We start from the raw sequence: 19,740 nt of genomic DNA on the forward strand, positions 1-19,740 counted from the left end.
TGTGTGTGTATATATATATATATATGTGTGTATATATAGATGTATACACATACACACGGGGTTTATGTGTGTATGATGTCAATTTTATGAAAATTTTGTATAGTGAGGGTAGGGCTGGGTGGTTTGGCAAAAAAAAAAAAAAAATTCTCATGATTTTTAACTAGTCAACTTGAAAAGGTTACTACAACATGATTCAGGTAACTTTCTTTATTAGCCCTCTATTTAAAGAAATTTTATTCCAAGTGCACCACGCATGAAGTTGTCAACATGATGTAAATGTTAAACAAATCACTTAAGTATCTTTGCAGAAAACATGCATGAACTACAACTAAATCTTGTACAAACTTGTCTTATACAGGTACATATATGTTAAGAAATAAGAGGCTTTTTTTAAAAAAAAAAACTAAAATGTCAAGGTAATCATTATCATTGGCATATTGTCAAAGTGTCTGATTTTAATACTTCTATTCAGAATCACGATTCCTCTATTTCTAAAAAATAAAATTGTAGCAAAACGTTAAATTTAAATTAATCAATATAATCTGAAAAATCACCCAGCCCAAAGTGAGGGTGTCTGTTCTTACAGGACAGATACTGCAAGAATTTATGAATTGATTTTGCCTTTAGTTAGCAACACATCTGCCTAGGAAGGAGTGAAAAATCTAAAGGCTCAATCATATTTTAATTTCTGTGTTTTGAGCCTTTTTGGGGGGGGGCTAAAACAGACTTAGACATGCTATTTAAATCGGTCATTTCAATCTGCCCCTACTGTTGCTTTTGTAGTGCCTCATTGTGTCCGTCTTGTTTCATATCTGTGCTCAGTGCTGTGACTAATGCTAATAAAGCGCCAAATCCTCTTTAGTCAGTGTGCTGCCCCCTGGTGTACAGAGTGTGAACAGGAAAACCCTTTTGAGAAGCTCTGTATTCTAGTGCTGGGCGGTTTGAACAAAAATTTATATCAGTTTTTTTCTAAATTATGCCGGTTTCCCAGTTTATGACTTTTTTTTTTTTTTTACATTTATTTATTTTTATGCATAATCAGGTGTAAAATGCATTTTCTGCTGGTTGATATTCCAAGACATGCTTTTAGCCCGACAGCACTTGCATAAAATGGTTGTTTGGTCAACGTCGGATTTTTGGAAACTAAAAACCCTCCAAACAACAGACCAGGCTCCTCTTTTTGGCACAAGTTCTTCTGTGTCATGTTCTACTAGTTCTGCAGCATCCATCTTCCCTGTAACGCTGTTTCACACATACTCCGTCTGCAGTGGGACGCATTTGCAGTCCGCTACTGATCTGCGTTTTAGTCCACAAACACAACATATAATTTTTTTTTTTTTCAGCATTGTGAGTCTTATCACAGAACAGTAACAATCTTTCATAGTTATAGACATTAGTTTAAACTCAAATATAAACAACACATTATTCATGCATTTTACTTCTAGTTTTGTAAAATAAGCTGCTCAAGCAAGCGGCAAAACATTTAAACACGATAATTAGCCTACTTTTCTTGTTAAAATATTTAAAATTAAAACACCACAGACAGAAACAGTCTTGTGCCTTTTGCATTTAAATCTTTCACAAGCAATCCCATGGGTCTTAATGAACTTTGTTTTTCTGCCTCCATAAAAGTGAATATATATATTGTTTTCCTTGTTTATCTAAAAGTGCACTTTTTCTTGTTTTAACCCTAGCCAAAAACCCATGTGTTGCGTGTGAAACCGCTTTAATTAGTATGCATTTATTGTGAAATGACTGCATTTCTGTGTAAATCCATGTTCATTTTTCCTGCGAACAATGCGCTTTCACTTTAATTCAGCGCCTGCAGCACAGCAAAAATAGACTCGGTACGTAAACGATCGCTGCACACGCACCGCTCCTGGAACGCACTGACGGACCGCAACCTCGTGCAGTATGAACGCTGGAATCCGTTAACATGGGTGCGTAAAAAAAAAAATAACGCATACGCACTGCAGACGGAGTATGTGTGAAACAGGCATTATAACGTAACACCAGAGCACCCTCATCACGCCTCGCAGTCAACATTGTGCAATTGTTACAATTGCTACATTGTTACAAGTGCAACATTGTAAAGGGTCCGTCAGAAACAGTATCCCGCGGCGCAGCATAACGGTCCGAACGTTGAGTAATTAAATACATCGGTATGGCGGTATATTAAAAATTAATATCGTAACGAAAATATACACCGGTTTTCGGTATGAACCGGTATACCGCCCAGCACTACTGTCTTCCCTGCCAGTTTATCCAGCTCAGTGGCCTTGGGTTTGTTTGCCGGAATAAAGCTAAATGGGTGTATTGTCCCCTGTCCAGATGTCCCAACCTGGCAGTGAAAGAAGCTGAGGACGATGAGAATATGGATGAGGAGGAAGTGTTGCCGGTTAAGGAGACAAAAAAAATGTCTCAGGCAAAGAAGAAAAAACAGACAAAGAATAAGATCAGCTGGGTGGGCGAGCCCATCAAGGTATGTGATCGGTCATACAATAAGAACCTGGATGTCCATTTCCTGGACTTGAAGTATTGATGTTATCCTTTCAGACTGATGGAAGGAAGGAGTACTACATGAAAGTGTGTGTGGAGAATGAGATAGTGGAGGTGGGAGACTGTGTGTCTGTCAGCCCTGCTGACCCATCACATCCCCTCTACTTGGCCAGGTAACCTTTACTGAAGCAAATCTGGGTTATTGCCACCATATTGCCTTAAATTGGTAAGCCAGCATTTTCCCTGTGATTATAGGATCACGGCATTGTGGGAGGATGGTGAGAAGATGTTTCATGCGCACTGGTTTTGCCGTGGTACTGATACGGTTCTTGGCGAGTCATCAGACCCTCTTGAGCTCTTCCTTGTTGATGAGTGTGAAGATATGCAGCTGAGTTTCGTCCATGGCAAGGTCAACGTCCTCTATAAGGCTCCATCTGAAAACTGGTTCATGGAGGTACAGATGCTGAAGTCTGATCTACGTTTGTGTCAGTATCACACTGGGCAGGAGGTATTAATAATTGTATGCTTTCAGGGTGGAATGGATGACGATATTAAAGTGATCGAAGATGATGGCAAAAGCTTCTTCTATCAGCTCTTGTATGATGGTGATTGTGCTCGCTTTGAGTCTCCTCCTAAGGTCACACCCTCAGAGGACAGCAAGTATAAGTGAGCGCCCCTTTTAGACCTCATCTTTCTTACAGATCTGTTTTTCTGTGCATGAATTTTAACACGTTTAATGGCAGGTTCTGTGCCAGCTGCGTAAGGAATAAGGAACGAGGTGTTCAGGAAGTGCCTAGTGTCTATGAACCCCTGGAGGATGAGGAGAGTGACTCTAAAGTCTTCTATGGTTTGGCAACCCTGAAGGGTGAGCAGTACAGAGTAGGGGACAGTGTCTATCTCCCCCCAGAGGCCTTTAATTTTGGGTAAGCTATGTTTTATATAATTTTTTTTTTTTTTAAGGCTAGAAGGGAGACCGCTGCATCTACTGGCTGTGCACACATTAATATTGCATAATTTGTCACACTGTACAACAATTATATTATAGTTAATAAAACAATCTAATAGGTAGAAAATTAAATTATTTAATTTCCAATCAGAGCTGTATCCCTTCTAGCCACAATCATGTTCTGAGGTTGAGAGTTTTTATTAAAGGTATGTTTTGTCTTTTTAGGGCGAAGGCTGTAAGCCCAGTGAAGCGTTCTCACAGGAAGGATTGTGTTGATGAAGATCTGCACCCAGAATACTATAGAAAGTCCTCAGATTACATCAAGGGCTCAAACCTTGATGCACCACAGCCCTTCCGTGTTGGGCGCATCAAAGAAATCTTCTGCAACAGACGCTGTGATGGGAAGCCAGACAGAATGGAGATCAAACTGCGTCTCTATAAATTTTACAGGTGACACATTTTCTTCCTCTAAAGCAGATCACTTGGCTAACATCAGTTTCCTGAAGTGCAACCTTTAGCTTCAAGTTTCTACTAAGGCGGTATATAAACCTTACCTGAGTTCTTTTCATGACCATTGCTTTCAGACCTGAAAACACTCATAAAGGACCAAAGGGTGCCTACCATTCTGACATAAACCAGCTCTACTGGAGTGATGAAGAGGCGACCGTAAACATGGCAGAAGTGCTGGGCCGCTGTCAAGTGGAGTATGCAGAGGACCTGGTGGAAAGCGTGCAGGACTATTCGAGCAAAGGACCTGATCGCTTCTATTTCCTAGAGGTGAGGATGAGGGATGGGTGTTACAGAGCAAAAAGATGGTGCCATTGATCCAATGAGCAATGGTGCACCTATCTTTCTTCCCTGCTGACATGGAAAACTTTTTTCTTTTTTGTGTGTGTTTTCTTTAGGCATACAATGCCAAGACGAGGAGCTTTGAGGATCCTCCCAATCATGCCCGATCAGCAGTGCATAAGGGCAAAGGGAAAGGAAAGGGGAAAGGTAACCATTTGATTTATGGAAACTTAATCCTATTTTTTTTCTGTTTTGTTTCTTTGGCTTGAAATTGCCCATGAATGTAATATTGTTTAAAAATCATGACTGCCTGTGTGGGACCAAAAAAAATAAAAAATGCTAAAATGTTTTATTTATTTTATTTATTTATTTGTCCTACAGGTAAAGGGAAGGGTAAAGCAGCCTCACAGGAATCGCAGGATCAGGAGCCGCAAGAGACGACAGTCCCCAAACTGCGCACACTGGATGTGTTCTCTGGCTGTGGTGGACTGTCTGAGGGTTTCCATCAAGCAGGTTGGGCTTCTATTCTTTGTTTCTGGAAATGTATGGTTGCAGGGGGTTTCAGTTAAAGTTTCCTTCTAAAATAATGCGGTGGTTCAAGTCTGTTTTTAGAAACTAAGGAAAATACAAAAATGGTCCAGTGTTTTTAAAATGCTCTGATCATGAGTAGAGAAAAGAATTGAGTAATGTCAAAGTTTTAGATTGCATTTCATTGCCCTCTACAAATTTTTCCAATTGTGGTATTATTGAAGTGCTCTTAACATGCTGATAAATAGTGCTTTATGTAGGGGGAGGGTCTCGTCACAAACCTGGTTTATTTGAATATTTGGATAGGATATGATAGGAAAAGCTTTACCACACACTGAGCGGAAAAGGCTTTAATTTAGAAACTGTCAGGTGGGGTCCAGAACCAGACCGCAGTCCACTCTTGAGCACCCCTGTTGTGTTGTGTTGAGTTTTACTGTCCTTTTTCCGAACAACAGGTATCTCGGAGACAAACTGGGCCATAGAGATGTGGGATCCTGCTGCTCAGGCATTCAGGTTAAACAACCCAGGCACCACAGTCTTCACAGAGGACTGTAACGTCCTGTTGAAGCTGGTGATGTCCGGAGAGAAGACCAACTCGCTTGGACAGAAGCTGCCACAGAAGGGGGACGTGGAGATGCTCTGCGGTGGGCCGCCCTGCCAAGGCTTCAGTGGAATGAACCGCTTTAACTCGCGCACATACTCCAAGTTCAAGAACTCGTTGGTTGTCTCGTATCTGAGGTTAGCAGAATGAGTCTTGCTGTGAAAATAAGGTTGTTCTGCCTATTTGGTAATATGCTGCTGGATGCGTTTACCATTGTACCATTTCCTTTCAGTTACTGTGACTACTACAGACCCAAGTTCTTCCTGCTGGAGAACGTGAGGAACTTTGTGTCATTCAAGCGCTCCATGGTCCTGAAGCTCACTCTGCGCTGTCTTGTTCGCATGGGCTACCAGTGCACCTTTGGTGTGCTACAGGCAAGTTAGACTTGAGTAATAATGAAGTGGTTGTGTGATCTAAACCTTTTTTTTTTCATCTCTCTCTAAGCAAAAGACTGAGTGCAATACCCCCCCCCTCTTTTTAATCACTTTAATTTATCTCTGTTTTAATGTCTTTTTTTTTTTTTTTTTTTTTTTTTCAGGCAGGGCAGTATGGGGTGGCCCAGACCAGACGTAGGGCGATTATCCTGGCTGCAGCGCCGGGTGAAAAGCTGCCCCGCTTCCCTGAACCCCTGCACGTGTTCGCCCCACGTGCTTGTTCTCTTAGTGTGGTGGTTGATGAGAAGAGATATGTCAGCAATGTCACTCGGTAAGCATTTGGTGTTGCCCCAATTGTGTTGTCACCTTGAACAAATTCTGGTTTCTATTCTGATCTTATCGCACCATTTATTTTTATTTTTTTCTCCAGTGGAAATGGAGGCATTTATCGCACCATCACAGTGCGGGACACAATGTCGGACCTCCCAGAGATCCGTAACGGAGCCGCAGCTCTGGAAATCTCCTATAACGGCGAGCCACAGTCCTGGTTCCAGAGGCACATTCGTGGCTCTCAGTACCAGCCCATCCTCAGGGACCACATCTGTAAGGTCAGTGTTTTGATGTTTGGAAAAGAGTTGCGTGACTCTTCAGTGGCTTTAATAAACCCAGTGTTATTTTTGCATTCGACTTGCAGGGTGTACTTGTATCAAAGCTACAGTTGTTTTTCTGTAAGAAGCTTCCTGTGAAATCTACAGGAAGTTGGTCAGCAGGCTAAAACACTTATCCTCTAACCTTTAATGTGTCATTTAAAGAGTTAGATGAAGAGCATGTCTCAATCTTCAGAATATGTCACAAAGTCCTGTGAAGAGAAAAGACACTTCAACCTTAAACCACAAGTGTAGCAGTTTTAAATGGTTGGTTTTGTGTTGTAGGACATGAGCGCCCTGGTGGCGGCCCGCATGCGCCACATTCCTCTGGCTCCTGGCTCTGACTGGAGGGATCTGCCCAATATTGAGGTGCGGTTGCGGGATGGCACCACCACAAAAAAGCTTCGCTACACCCACTCCGACAAAAAGAATGGCCGCAGTGGCACCGGTGCCCTGAGAGGAGTGTGTTCCTGTGCTGAGGGTTGGTTCTTCCCAATAATTCAATACAAGAAGTTTTTTTTTTTTTTTTTTTTTTTTTTTTTTTTTTTTTTTTTTTTTTTTTTTTAAATAGAGATCCTGACTTACCAGCTGTTGTCTCATTGCACTAGGAAAACCGTGTGACCCTGCAGACAGGCAGTTCAACACGCTGATTCCCTGGTGTCTGCCTCACACGGGTAATCGCCACAATCACTGGGCTGGTCTGTACGGCCGTCTGGAATGGGACGGGTTCTTCAGCACCACAGTTACCAATCCTGAGCCTATGGGCAAGCAGGTATTGCCAACATGCCATATGCTAACCAGTCACAATATGAATTGTAACAACACTAATTGGTCAAAAGCTGTACCCTGTTGTGATTTTATACTGGTAACTGTTTACCAGGGACGTGTCCTCCACCCTGAGCAGCACCGTGTGGTGAGTGTCAGGGAATGTGCACGCTCCCAGGGATTCCCAGACACCTACCGCTTTTTTGGTAACGTCTTGGACAAACACCGACAGGTATGATGCCTGTACTAAAATGGGTTGTTTATTATTTTTTGGGGAGTGGAAAGTATCACCAAGCCATGACCTTGTGTTTCTCAGGTTGGTAATGCTGTGCCTCCACCCCTCTCCAAAGCCATCGGCCTGGAAATCAAGAAGTGTGTGCAAGGGAAGATGGAGAATGCTACAGGTGACTTTTTTTTTTTTTTATTATTATTTTTATTTATTAATAAAGTACTGTTTGATCTCACTATTAGAATGAAGTTTAATCTCTTGTTCAACTTTCTCAGAACCTGTGAAGCAGGAGAAGATGGAGGCTTGCAACTAAAGCCATCTCGCCATTAAACCGCCGCACATTTACATTGTGTTTGGGAGCGTCTTGACGCATCGGCCCATTAAACTCATTCCATTTATCCATAAGCTGGTCCGGAGCTGACCACTTCAGTGGCATTTCAATGGACAGTCTGTGCAGTGCCATTATGTGATGTTTTATCAATTTCTAAATGTGATTTTAACCATGTATTTGCAATTATCCACTCTGAGACAGGGGTATTAAATTCTATGTAGTTTTTATATGTTGTAATATTTCAAATAAAGCTCTTATTCAATGGTTTTAAATGTTTTTTTTTTTTTACATTTCTTGGCTCTCAATTACTGCATTGTGAGCTCGTTCCTTACGGTGTAATGCAAAGGAAGTTACACATGCAATAGCACCCTAACAGACAAGTGGGTGAAAGGAGAATGTGTGGGTTTTTTTTTTTTTTTTTTTTTTTTTTTTTTTTTTTTTTTTTTTTGAAGCACATGGATTCTTCGGTTAAATATATTGAGCCTGTAAAAAATATATATATATAAATGTATATTTATATTGTTAGTCGGTGTGTCCTTGTAAGATACTCCCTTGTGGATCTTGTTTGAGGCTCAGTTTGTAGTTATAAGTAAAGTCTCAAGGGAGGCAAAGCTCTTATTTTATTGGTAACAATACAAAGCAGTTAATGCAAAAATAAAACCAAATCCGCTTGGCTACGAGCTCTATAATCAAACTCTAAACCTCAATACTGGAGATCGTTAGGGTATCAGGTGTCCTTCACGCTTAATGCAGACTGCATCTGAAGAGTAGCTTACTCAGACCTTTTATGCAAGTTTCCATACTACAATTACTCAATGTCTTTGACTCATGGCAGATGTCCTTCCTTTGTCCCTTAAGTTCTGTCTGTCTAGTAGTCATCTTCATGTGCCTCATGTCCCCTTGATGTTGCAACATGCTTGCTTCACCATTGTCAAACATATCTTATTTTCACAGCTGTTGCTTATTCATTCTAACAAAGCAAGTTTTGCAGTTGCATCTTTATCTCTAAGCATATATGGCATTAACACAAAACAAATAATATAACTTTGAAACAGGTAAATTGCAATATCATACATATCCAAATCATAACTATATATATATGTGTGTGTGTGTGTAAAGTTTACTCTATAACATGCAGTGCCTTTACTTTTTATGCCATGTACATACCATAACATGCTTTGCACATTTTCAATGTTCAAATCACATTCTGTGTTACATGGCTGCTTGTTAAAAATGACAAAAAAAAAAATAATGAACATGCCAATCATAAGCATTGTTTGAGCTTCTAATGTTTCCTACTTTAGGCATTAGTCATACCTTTTTGGGTGTGTGATAGGAACCATATTTTTGTCTAATACATTGAAAACTGTTATATTAATTTATTGTCTTGTCACATTTAATTATGAATTACATGAATCACTAAAAGCTAGTCTGTATTTTCAATTTAAAACGGCACAATCTGTCAAAAACAGTCATAGTTTACCACACCGGATATTACCGTTGGTCCTTTCAAATTTCTATGAAACACTTGTCAAATAATACATGTTCAGCTACTTGTATATTGTCTTACACTCTTCACTGTTAAAACCGACTCTGCTGGAACGTTCTGGTTTGGTGAACAGAAAACATACCTTTTTATTTGATTGGCCATTGACAAGCACTATCATACTGCTTAGCAAGACCATCCTAAAAACATTTTAGACCTGTCATCCTAACAGCGAGCGATGTGTAGTGACCTGCAGCAAAGCAGCATCAATAATACCAAATACTAGGGGAACAGTTTGACCATATTGAGGGGATGCGTCTATGGTCGTGCCTTTTTAGTGATGTTTGTCTATCTTAAGACTGCCTCTATCCGCCTTATTTTTACCATTCTTTTTTTTTAGACTGGTGTTTGTTACCATTTCTTGCACGTTATTCCTCTAGTTATTTACCAACAGTGGCTAATGAATCAGAAGCCTTGCACACTGACAGAAAATAACTTCTATATAGCAAAATAAGGTTAACAGGATACCTCAGACCATTTCTAAGAACCTTAACCTTTAGTAAAGGTGCATTTTTTTACCTTTAGGTAAAAAAAAAAATGTTAGCCTGAATGCACTGTAAGTCGCTTTGGATAAAAGCATCTGCTGAATGCATAAATGTAAATGTAAAAGAATATTTGCATTTCCCTCAAGATTTCTTCATTAGTTCCCCATTATTTCTAAGTAAAGCACAGTTGCATGCAGCTTTAATGCAAGTACTTAGAAAACAAGCTAATTAAAGAGATTACGGAACAAAACCACAAAGTGAAACACCAGACATCTGGATGTTTTATCATTTGCATTTATTTGGATCACTGCCTGATACAATTAGTTGAACAAATCTAGACCTCCTGGAATATGTATGGAGCTCCGTCAGTTGTTGGAGGGTCTGGAAAAACAAAGAAAACATGATTAGATCAGAGAAAGCGAGGCTGTCGCTCATTTCAGACTCTTTCAGGAGGACTCACTTGGCCCATTCCACGTTGAGAATGAGATGATCGTATCCGAAGCCAGACACACCAGCGATGGCTCTGGCAGCGTCCTCACGGCGGTGGAAGCTGATGAAAGCAAAGCCCTGGAGTAAAGGGGAAAGAAGTTACATGTGCTAATCTTCTGAAAACATTACTCATATGGTTCATACCATCTTATTATTAAAACTAATGTAAGCAAGTTTATTTTTAGATTAACAATCACACTAATGTTCCCATTTAGTTCTTAGACGGAGTAGATGAGTCAACATGAATCTTTAACTTCTCTTTGCGTCATTTGTTTCACAACTCTCACCTTAGACTGGCCTGTGTTCTTGTCCTTGGCCAGATAGATCCTCGAGATGGAGCCAAAAGGCCTGAAAAGCTCCTGCAGGTCAGTCTCCCTGGTGTCCTCGGACAAGTTGGTCACACGGATTGTAGCATTATCATCAGCTGCAGAGAAAACCAACACATTCCCATTAGGCTTTTGATTGAGAACATCACTGTTTAAGATCTGAATGTCAAACACACACCTCTGCGGTTAGGCTGCATGGACTCTCCTCTGCGTGTGCTACCGTCCCGCAGGCTGGGGGGAACATACTTCCCTGTCTTGCTTTGGACTGGTTGGGCAGGCTCGGGCTCTAGATATCAAAGTTAAGTCATTTTGATTAAAGAAAATAATAATCGACTCGCCAAATATGCTAAACAGGACAACATGATGGTTTCGTACCTGCTGCATTCTCCTTTTCTCCTGTGGACAGACCCAGCTGCTCGGCCAGCTCCTTCTGCATGGGACCAAGAGTGTCCTTGTATGGACAGCGAGTGGTCCAGTGATCCCCTTTACAAATACGGCAGGACACAATCTTCTGTCCTTTCAGCTTGTTCATGGGATCTTCATCTTGGTCTTGAGCATTCAAGTCCTGTTATAACAAGCAGGAGAATCACTTCAAGTTGGCATCGTTACAACAGAGGAGTCAAACCTTTAGCAACACCACGATAAAATCTGCATTACATCACTTGCTCACTAATTAATCCTTTTTAGTGAATGGGTGCCGTCAAAATGAGAGTTCAAACAGTTGATAAAAACATCACAGGTAATCCACATGACTCCAGTCCATCAATAAACGTTTCTTAAAGTGGGAATCCTTCGAGGCATTTTATCTTTAAATCAATGCTTCTGACCAAAATACGAATCTATAATCCATAATTACTCTTCCTCTAGTGAAGAAAGTCCATCAGGTGGTCATCTCACTTTAAAACTCACCAAAATGTTTTAGGACGGTTTTGGATTGTAAACAATGCTTGTGCATATTTCTCTCCTGATTCAGACAGAGCTACTTTTTCACTGGATAAAGCAACATAATGAATAGATGACACGTTTTTTTTTTTTTTTTTTTTTTTTGCCAGATGCAACAGTTTGAAGTTTAAAAACATCTTAAATGACAGATTTATTACAAACACAGCTTTTCGCTTAAACACGACGGCACCCATTGACTGTAGGAGGAGCAAGTGATGTAATGCTAAATATCTGTTCCCATGAAGAAACAAACATCTACAATCTTAGATGTACATTTTCAAGCTTATTTTTTCATTTCTGGGTGAAGTATTTGTTTAATATGCATCGGTGTAAAAACGTCGTCATCTTACCTCTTTACTGGAGATGAAGGTCATGAAGACGTCATCACTCACTGTGGTGGTGGCAACATTGGGACCTGGTGCATCAAATTCAGAGTTGCCAAATTTTTTCCAGTTCTGTTGGAAGAAACAACAATCAATCCCCCCCCCAAAACAAATAAAAACAACATATATTTAATGGAGATGTCAATATACTAAAGAAAATTTAAGACATACCTTCCTCCTGGCGACTGCTTTGGAGGCCTTCCGTGTCTCAATTTTAAACGTCCGGACAATCTGACCATAGAGGAGCAAAGGACAAATATGAAACCTGATTCTTCAGAAACCTTTAGACAAGAACGATATAATATTAAGAAGAACTCTGCTGACCTTACACTTCTGGCCATCTTCATCAATCTTGTATTCTGTGACAGTCTTGATGTTACCTTTGACCGTCTCTTTTGGTGAAGGGAGTGAACCTGTTGAAGTACGTAAACAGACCTGTTATAAATGCATAACTATAGTTCATCCGGCACGTCATGCAGTCACAGTACGCACGTATACAGACTAAGACCATTTTAAAAAGCATGTATCTTTTATTTATTTAATGTACTACCGTTTTTGTTTTTACAAGCTTTTTTTTCCTGACCTCACATTAACGGACTTAATTAAATATTAATGCTTACTGTTGTCACATACTGAAATTAATTGTAAAAAAAAAAAAAAACAACACCCGTTGCACAGGTTATTTTCAGCCCTAATTCTTTTTCAACAAAAACCAATCCTGTATTTGTCTAATTGTTGTCACTACTGGCATACAGTACGGTACCATTTAGTATCATGATAGTATAAACACTGCACAACACGGTACATTGTAATGTCAAAGAATAACAGCACGATGTGTAATATTTTACAGATGCGTGTAGCATAAAACAAGCAGTATAGCATCGTGCATGTGTTACTTATATACAACGTTAGCATAGTACAATATAGAACCGTCACAGCACAAAGCACCAGCTGCCTTTTTCTATCAGGCTGACATCCCGCTCACTGATTGTAACTTTTACTATCGGTAGAGCAGTTTTATAATTATAAAGAGTGTTCTCATGTCGTTTAATGAACGAGTGTTTAACACGTGCGCGAGGCTGCGTTGAGGCCTAGTACGTTACCTTCATCTCCCTCTTCCTCCACCTGATCGGCCCAGCTGGGCTTCGAGCTGTGGAAAACACAACATATTAGATGCCTGTTACACTGGAATCAGCACAAATAAAACTACATGGTTTCGTTCGGACGAATAACTTACTCATCGAACTCGATCGACGGCATCTTTACCGTTGTCTTGCTGCTCGAGAGGAAGCGTTTCCCGGCCCTGGTTTTGACGCGACGACGCGCCGCTACAGCGCCTCTGTGCGAGCGGAGGACTGCAGCGAGGAAAATGATATGAAGAGAGGGACAAGAGCGGCGAGCTTCGCTTGTGCTGACTTCTGCACAAGGAACACGATTAGAAGCAAAGCTAAAAAGCCAGAGGACATTCCAGAACGGCTTCAGAAATCATCTAGAACGTAGGAATGTATAAAAATACCTTCATAAATATGTTGTGAGGTATATTTTAGGTCAACAATATTTATTTAATATTTTGAGGAGATCTTTTGATACTAAATACAATTTGTGCAATAATTATGGTCCATTAATTACTTAAAATATATTTTTTTCTACTACTTATATTACAATTAGTGTAGTATTTAAGGTTAAAATAGAGAAAATGGTTTTAAATTCCTTAGCAAAGAGGCAAATTAGAGTCATTTTGTGGTCGGGAAAAAAAAAACGCCAAAAAATGCCATGGTTTACCCACTAGGTACCTGTATGGCTCTTTACTAAATATATCTAGAATATTGTAAGTCATACCCAGTGACGTGCACAGACATTTTGAGGGGCAGGGGCTCAAGTGGAAAAAAGGGCACTTCTCATATTTATTTCAATTTATTTCTAAACAAAACGTTAAATATATTAACACAACTCTGACTTACCAATTTATTTTAATTCCCTCACACTCACCCAATTGTTTCATGTTGTTTCATTTTTCAACAGATGTCTACAAAATAATCAGTTCAAATTCATGTATAATTACATTACTGCACACACACACACACACACACACACACACACACACACAAACTGATGGTGACAAGAACTTTGTTTCACATTTGAGGGAGGGTTGGTAAAATCTATCAGCATACAACATACTAATAGAATGGATAGTTATTAGATGAGGAGCCGGAGATCAAAATTATGAAGTTATTGTTTAAGGTAGGACACTTCATGTACTGTTCAATTTTGAGATTTTGGTCTATTTTGCTTCCATGTCTTCTTTTGCTCTAATGCAAAGGACATTTCCAAAATACACAATTCAAGGGAAAAGACTCTTGATGTAAGTTAATAACTAATAACTGGGGAAGTTCTGTGGTCATCAACATTAGTTATTTTGTTTACCCTATTCATCTGCAATGCCTTGTGTAAAATGTATACAAATTAGCGCATTATACTTAACGCCTGTTTTGCTTATCAATGTGGCGATTCTGATGACGTTTTTATTTTTACTGTATTTACTATATTTGCCTTTTGGATAATTAGCTGTATATTCGAGCTACAGGTAGCTTAGTCTGTTGTTCATCACCACTCACCTCCACACCAAGACAAACACAACTGGACAGGGAGGGAGGGTTCACTTCTGCGGCTCTCTGCCTGTCTGTGATGTTCCGATCAATGTGTGCTACACTTCAGTGCTGCACGGAGACACGGAGGGGAGAAAGGCATCGGAACTCAACAGAGTCTCAACATTTCCCGCCCCGTGACCAGATATTTAGTTTTTTTTATTTGTTTGAACAAGAAAGCTGTGCGCAAACAGAAACACACACATATATACATTATTAATTTATATATATATAAAAAAAAACTCCCCAGAAAAAAGGGCACTTTCTCTCGAGGAAGAAAAAGGCACCCTTTGATGTCTATGTGTGCACGTGCCCTGGTCATACCCCCTTACTTATTTTTAAGTTCTTCATTTGGATAAATATTTAGCCATGATTAAACACTAGAGTTTTAAATGAGAAATTTAAAAAGTTAATAACTTGCATCCTTTTATAATGATACTTTGCATAATTACATACAATGAAAGCAAAAAGTGCTAAAAGAATTCTCACTTCGAGCTGTACTTCAAAGTTGGCAACTCTGTTTACCCACAAAACTGTCAAAGTAACCACAGCTTCTTCCATGACATGCAAACCACTATTTTGAGGCTTTTTTTTCATTGCAGTAATAACTGTTGAAATGTTTTGACATTAACGGTGGTTACAAAGGTTCATTTTCTGAGACATTTAATGTACTTATGTATTGAACGTAACTTTTCATTTCACTTAGTTTATGTAGTCTTTAAGTAAATACAACTAAAAACAGTAAATGAGTAAATAATTTATTAAGTGTCCGTACATACAGTAGATTTTAAGGGATGATTTTCACTAAAGCTGCTTTTAACCACATCTATTGTGAAACTATAGGCTACAAACCAACTTTGCTAAATGTGCGCTAATGCATAACACCTTTATGGCACTAATGTTGTTTAATAAGAAAGTTTAGGTCTCAGTTCCCTGGATCATTTGTCTAGATTTCTCTTATGGTTTATTGTGCTTCTGGACAAAGTTTAAAAATAGCTATCAGTTGTAAGGTACAACTAAAGTAATATTATATATATCACAAAAGACTAAAATAATATTGGGAGATCGATATATACTCCAAAGCCATTATTTTGAAAAAGAAGAACTTTGTTAAATAAATAAATAAAAGTGAGCCAGTCTTCTCTTAAACATCTTTAATTGGTATTCTTTGCAGCTAGAATAGAAGCATTTTAATGGTCAGTTTTTATTGTCAGATATGTTCTTATTTGCTTTTGAGCACAAAAATGACACGAAAATAATTTTCATGTGGTTTGCAGAGGTACAAGAAAAGAGTACGGCGATTGGCAGAAATGCGACACTTAATTTACATTCAGGAAGCCACAGCTTGAGGTTTTGGCCAAGATACTGTATGTATGAAGGTTAGTCATCGGAGCTCTTTCCACAGCAAGCTGTCCGTATGCTGTCAAACACAGTCATGTATAGAAACGGATGCAAGCACATGTTCAGGGTGGCCAGGCCTTTTGACACTTGATATGATTTATACACATTACAATTCATCTTAATCAACTTCAGATACACATAGTACGTCTGCAGAACATGATAGGGCACAAATGACGTGGAGTAAAGGATGCAGACCAGAGCAACCATCACAGCCACCTTCCTCTTCTCCAGTGTGGTTATGTTTTTATTTTTCAGAACAGTCCAAATCACACCCAAATACGATGCAAAGGTAACTAACAAAGGAATCATGCATCCTACGACCATAAGAAATAGGGTGTACTTAAAATGGGGTTCTCTCAGGGATTCATCATGACTTGAGACACAAAGAGTGTGGGACTGTTTAAATTCGGTTCCAGCAAATTTGAGGACTGGCGATGAAGCGATGATCACGCTGAACCACGTCAGCACGCTTGCGATCTTTGCATGTTTAGGGTGCACGTAGCTCCGGGTGAAGAAGGGGAAAACTATGGCAATGTATCTGTTGACACTGATGCACATGATGAAGAAAATGCTGCCATAGAGGTTGCAGCTGAAGAGGAAGCGTTCAATTTTGCAGAAAGCATTTCCAAAGCTCCACTGTTTCTCATTGGCATAGTAAATAATGAGAAAAGGCAAGGTCAGGACATAAAGAATGTCACAGATGGCCAGGTTACAGGAGAACACTACTCCGGTGTGCCAGTTCTGCCTCTCTCTGGTCACCAGGAGCCACAGGGCAAATATATTCCCTACCAGAGCCACGCACATCTCAATGCCATACATTGGGGGGAGGAGTCTGATTTGAAATGCATCGTCGCAGACTAAACTGCTGTTCATTGTCCCCGGTGTTCTCTGGCCCCTGAAAAATACAAACAAGAGTTGGGTAGCATCAATCTTAAACCAAATATTTGGGAAAACCTTATGAATGATGACAGGTGATGATGTGGAAACATCTGCATCTTTTTCTTCACCGAAACATAAACGGTTTAGCAACCAGATAATAAATACACCACAACCACACTGCTGCTTATCTTAGCGTCTTGCGTAATACTGCTACAGAAGCTTTTTACATAGACCTCCAGTTGGAATGTGGTAACTTCATAGTTGCTGTTTGATTTTGTTTTGTGGTTTGGTAAACTGGACAACGGATTCAACGGCAATAACCTAAACAAACGTTACTGCGCATGCTCGCTTTTGTGGCCGTAACTTCCGGGAGACTTCCAAATAGAATCAATAACAACAGCTTAGTAGTCCCAGTAGGTTATTTTTTATAACAAGCAAAATATGTTTGCTGCATAAATCAGATTTACTGAAAATGCAAATTCATTCTCTGCCAGCAGGAGGTGCTTTAAGGCGAGAGAAACAGAGGTTTCCTCAGTAACTGCTGTACATAAAGCAGCGCTGAGCTCACAAACGCTGCTTTATCAGGCATATAACAAGCAAGATGAAATTAAAATGACATCGAATATTTAATAGACTAATTAAAGATAGTCTTCCTTCAGAAATACAGTGATATAAAAACACCCGCGCCTCGTTTTGATTTTTAAACGTGCAGTACGTGCTCATGTTTATTCAACGAAGCCTTTTGGAAAATCGGTCAGTTTTGATATCGTGAGTGCCACAAATGAATAAATGTATGGGAAACACATCCCACAGCACAACCAAGCGAGCCCAACTATAGTCTACTCATCACCTTATCTTTAACTGCGTTTGTAGACGGCGCCAGACTGATAAACAAACACAGACCGGAAGTTAACTTTGGGCCAGGCGCGTGCGCCCGATGAAACCGTCTGCAACTTCTCGGCACTCAAATAGAACTTTTAACATACATGGAACTTTTTCAATTCCACAGAAGGTTCTTCAGGTTATAAAAATGCTTTAAACAATGGTTCCATTTTGGAACCTTTGTTTTAGGTTTAGTGAACTAGCCTAATACTCCTACAGTTTCTGTTTTTGCTATTTAAAGTTGTGTAAGTTATCATTATGAATTAACTAATGTTTATAAATTGTTACCTCGTTTGTGATTCAGCTCTTTACCTGTTTTTACAATGCATCCTAAAAACGCAGTTGTTGACAACATTTAAAATAAAATAAAAAGCATAAGCTAGCAAAATATTTAATACAATTAACCGTGTTCTAGCACCGGGGCTTTTCGAACAAAGCTATCAGTTTTAGCGTTACCAATCCGTCTTCTGTCTGCGAGCTTATTACAAATCCAACTCTTCTTCCTGTCGACTTGACCCAGCTCCTACTTCTCTTTTGAAACGGTGTCAGTCGGTTATTTCTGCACCCACCTCTCATTTCAGAAATGCTTCTATTGTCCCTGCTTCTTTTCCTCAGTTACTTTAAATCGCTGCAGTTACCCAATCTCGATCCTACAGTTTTATCCAATTATCGTCCCATTTGAAACTTACCTTTTATTGCTAAATTATTTGAGAATACTGTAACTTCCCAGTCTCGGTCTTTCCTGTTGGCAAATGATTTCTTTGAACCATTTCAGCCCGGCTTCCGTCCACAACATAGCACTGAAACTGCCTTTGTTAAGGTAATGAACGATTTATCAGCCTTGTGACACTGGCTCTCTGTCTTACTTGTGTTACCTGACCTCAGCTCTGCCATACCATGTCTCTTGATTTGCTTATCTCTCGTCTTTCGGCTGTGGGTATATCTGTTACTGCAGCTATGTGTCTTTCCACAGCTATGTGACAGACAGTTTTGCATGTCTGCTCAGGATTTTAGATCTCCTACTGGGTCAGATACTACAGCGTCATGGCTTTAGCTATCATTTATATGCCGATGACATTCAAAATTACACTTCAAGCAAGCCTTCCCTATCCACCCAAATTGACAAAATGTGAGGTCCATGGGGGGACCAATTGTGAGGTCAAATTGTGCTATAATAACCCCTATAAATACAACTCATTAAACACATATTAACACTTTAAAAGAGAGAAATGTAGATATTTGTGAAAGATGTTTTTTTCCTGTTTTAGAGGGATGATCATTTTAAATCATACCCTATTTATTGCATCAAAATTAGTGATTTCATTCATTGTTTAAAAGTGTTATGACTGAAAACGGTAAGTAATAGCTAGACCAGTGCACTGTAAAATAAGTTGTTTAATCTTTTCAGTACTAATAAACAACTTTACATCCAAGACTGTTCGTGATATTGAGTTGAAGAATGTATTTACCTTTTCTGCTATTGGTAATGCAATTGTTTTTTATTTAGTTGATGGGCTGCAGAATTTTCAGCGATTTTGAAAATCTGTCATCATGTTTGGAAACAAATTATTAACTCACAAATTATTAAGAAAACAACAAAACACTGATATTTCACCAAATAAGATCCAAGCACAAATATCTTAAAGTATTCAACCCAATAAGTCCATGTCAAGTACAGCTAAATACCAATTACAGAACATTTTACTCATAATATATACTTTATACAGTTAATACAACTTGACATACGCATTCCCAGCATTTTTAATACATGGTAATATAAAAAAAAAAAAACATGTTTTTTCTTCTTTTAATTGTATGGGATAGTTTATAAATTCTCACTCTTGTACTTTTTTAAAAAGTGCCAAACAAAAGTTAAATCGATAAAACTTACCAAGTAAGTCTGCTTAAATGCTCCGACAATCACTCTCTGAATCAGAGTCAACAAACTTCCTGTCTCATACAAGGAGTGCACTTTTTCAACAAAAAAAACAAAAAACAAAAAACAGACCAATGAGTGAAATCACACAGGCGAGCACACGTGACTTAAAGCATC

General features: G+C 39.2%; 3 protein-coding genes across 6 annotated transcripts in view; 1 reads left to right on the plus strand and 2 right to left on the minus strand.

The window, feature by feature from the left end:
* LOC109081279 (DNA (cytosine-5)-methyltransferase 1-like) overlaps window positions 1-7,981 on the plus strand; it is a 17,299-nt gene extending 9,318 nt beyond the window's left edge. The window contains exons 17-34 of the mRNA XM_042719725.1: window positions 2,332-2,482; window positions 2,557-2,672; window positions 2,755-2,953; window positions 3,032-3,165; window positions 3,243-3,422; window positions 3,671-3,895; window positions 4,030-4,222; window positions 4,351-4,441; window positions 4,616-4,747; window positions 5,218-5,500; window positions 5,596-5,737; window positions 5,902-6,068; window positions 6,168-6,345; window positions 6,670-6,865; window positions 6,993-7,156; window positions 7,265-7,381; window positions 7,466-7,553; window positions 7,654-7,981. Coding sequence (XP_042575659.1) covers window positions 2,332-2,482; window positions 2,557-2,672; window positions 2,755-2,953; window positions 3,032-3,165; window positions 3,243-3,422; window positions 3,671-3,895; window positions 4,030-4,222; window positions 4,351-4,441; window positions 4,616-4,747; window positions 5,218-5,500; window positions 5,596-5,737; window positions 5,902-6,068; window positions 6,168-6,345; window positions 6,670-6,865; window positions 6,993-7,156; window positions 7,265-7,381; window positions 7,466-7,553; window positions 7,654-7,691 — 2,794 coding nt within the window. The 3' untranslated portion in view covers window positions 7,692-7,981. The remainder of the gene's footprint in view (window positions 1-2,331; window positions 2,483-2,556; window positions 2,673-2,754; window positions 2,954-3,031; window positions 3,166-3,242; window positions 3,423-3,670; window positions 3,896-4,029; window positions 4,223-4,350; window positions 4,442-4,615; window positions 4,748-5,217; window positions 5,501-5,595; window positions 5,738-5,901; window positions 6,069-6,167; window positions 6,346-6,669; window positions 6,866-6,992; window positions 7,157-7,264; window positions 7,382-7,465; window positions 7,554-7,653) is intronic.
* A 2,037-nt stretch (window positions 7,982-10,018) lies between these two features.
* eif3g (eukaryotic translation initiation factor 3, subunit G) lies at window positions 10,019-13,281 on the minus strand. Its single transcript, XM_019096260.2, has 10 exons — window positions 13,118-13,281; window positions 12,984-13,030; window positions 12,205-12,293; window positions 12,052-12,111; window positions 11,848-11,952; window positions 10,931-11,120; window positions 10,734-10,841; window positions 10,517-10,653; window positions 10,201-10,307; window positions 10,019-10,121 (listed from the first exon to the last, which is right to left on the minus strand). Exons 1-10 carry the CDS (start codon window positions 13,138-13,140, stop codon window positions 10,106-10,108), a joined length of 882 nt encoding a protein of 293 aa, XP_018951805.1. The 5' UTR covers window positions 13,141-13,281; the 3' UTR covers window positions 10,019-10,105.
* A 2,383-nt stretch (window positions 13,282-15,664) lies between these two features.
* LOC109081274 (P2Y purinoceptor 11-like) lies at window positions 15,665-19,676 on the minus strand. Of its 4 annotated transcripts, none has more exons than XM_042719736.1 (2): window positions 19,579-19,676; window positions 15,665-16,821 (listed from the first exon to the last, which is right to left on the minus strand). In XM_042719736.1, the coding sequence occupies exon 2, from the start codon at window positions 16,797-16,799 to the stop codon at window positions 15,906-15,908; it is 894 nt and encodes a 297-aa protein (XP_042575670.1). In that variant the 5' UTR covers window positions 16,800-16,821; window positions 19,579-19,676; the 3' UTR covers window positions 15,665-15,905. The 4 variants fall into 4 exon arrangements, with proteins under 4 accessions (XP_042575670.1, XP_042575669.1, XP_042575671.1 ...); XM_042719735.1 differs by having other exon boundaries at window positions 18,377-19,603; XM_042719737.1 differs by lacking the exon at window positions 19,579-19,676 and adding an exon at window positions 18,144-18,359.
* Between the last annotated feature and the right edge of the window lie 64 nt (window positions 19,677-19,740).

This window comes from Cyprinus carpio, chromosome B3, assembly GCF_018340385.1.
Source record: "Cyprinus carpio isolate SPL01 chromosome B3, ASM1834038v1, whole genome shotgun sequence".
In the NCBI taxonomy this organism is placed as follows: domain Eukaryota; kingdom Metazoa; phylum Chordata; class Actinopteri; order Cypriniformes; family Cyprinidae; genus Cyprinus; species Cyprinus carpio.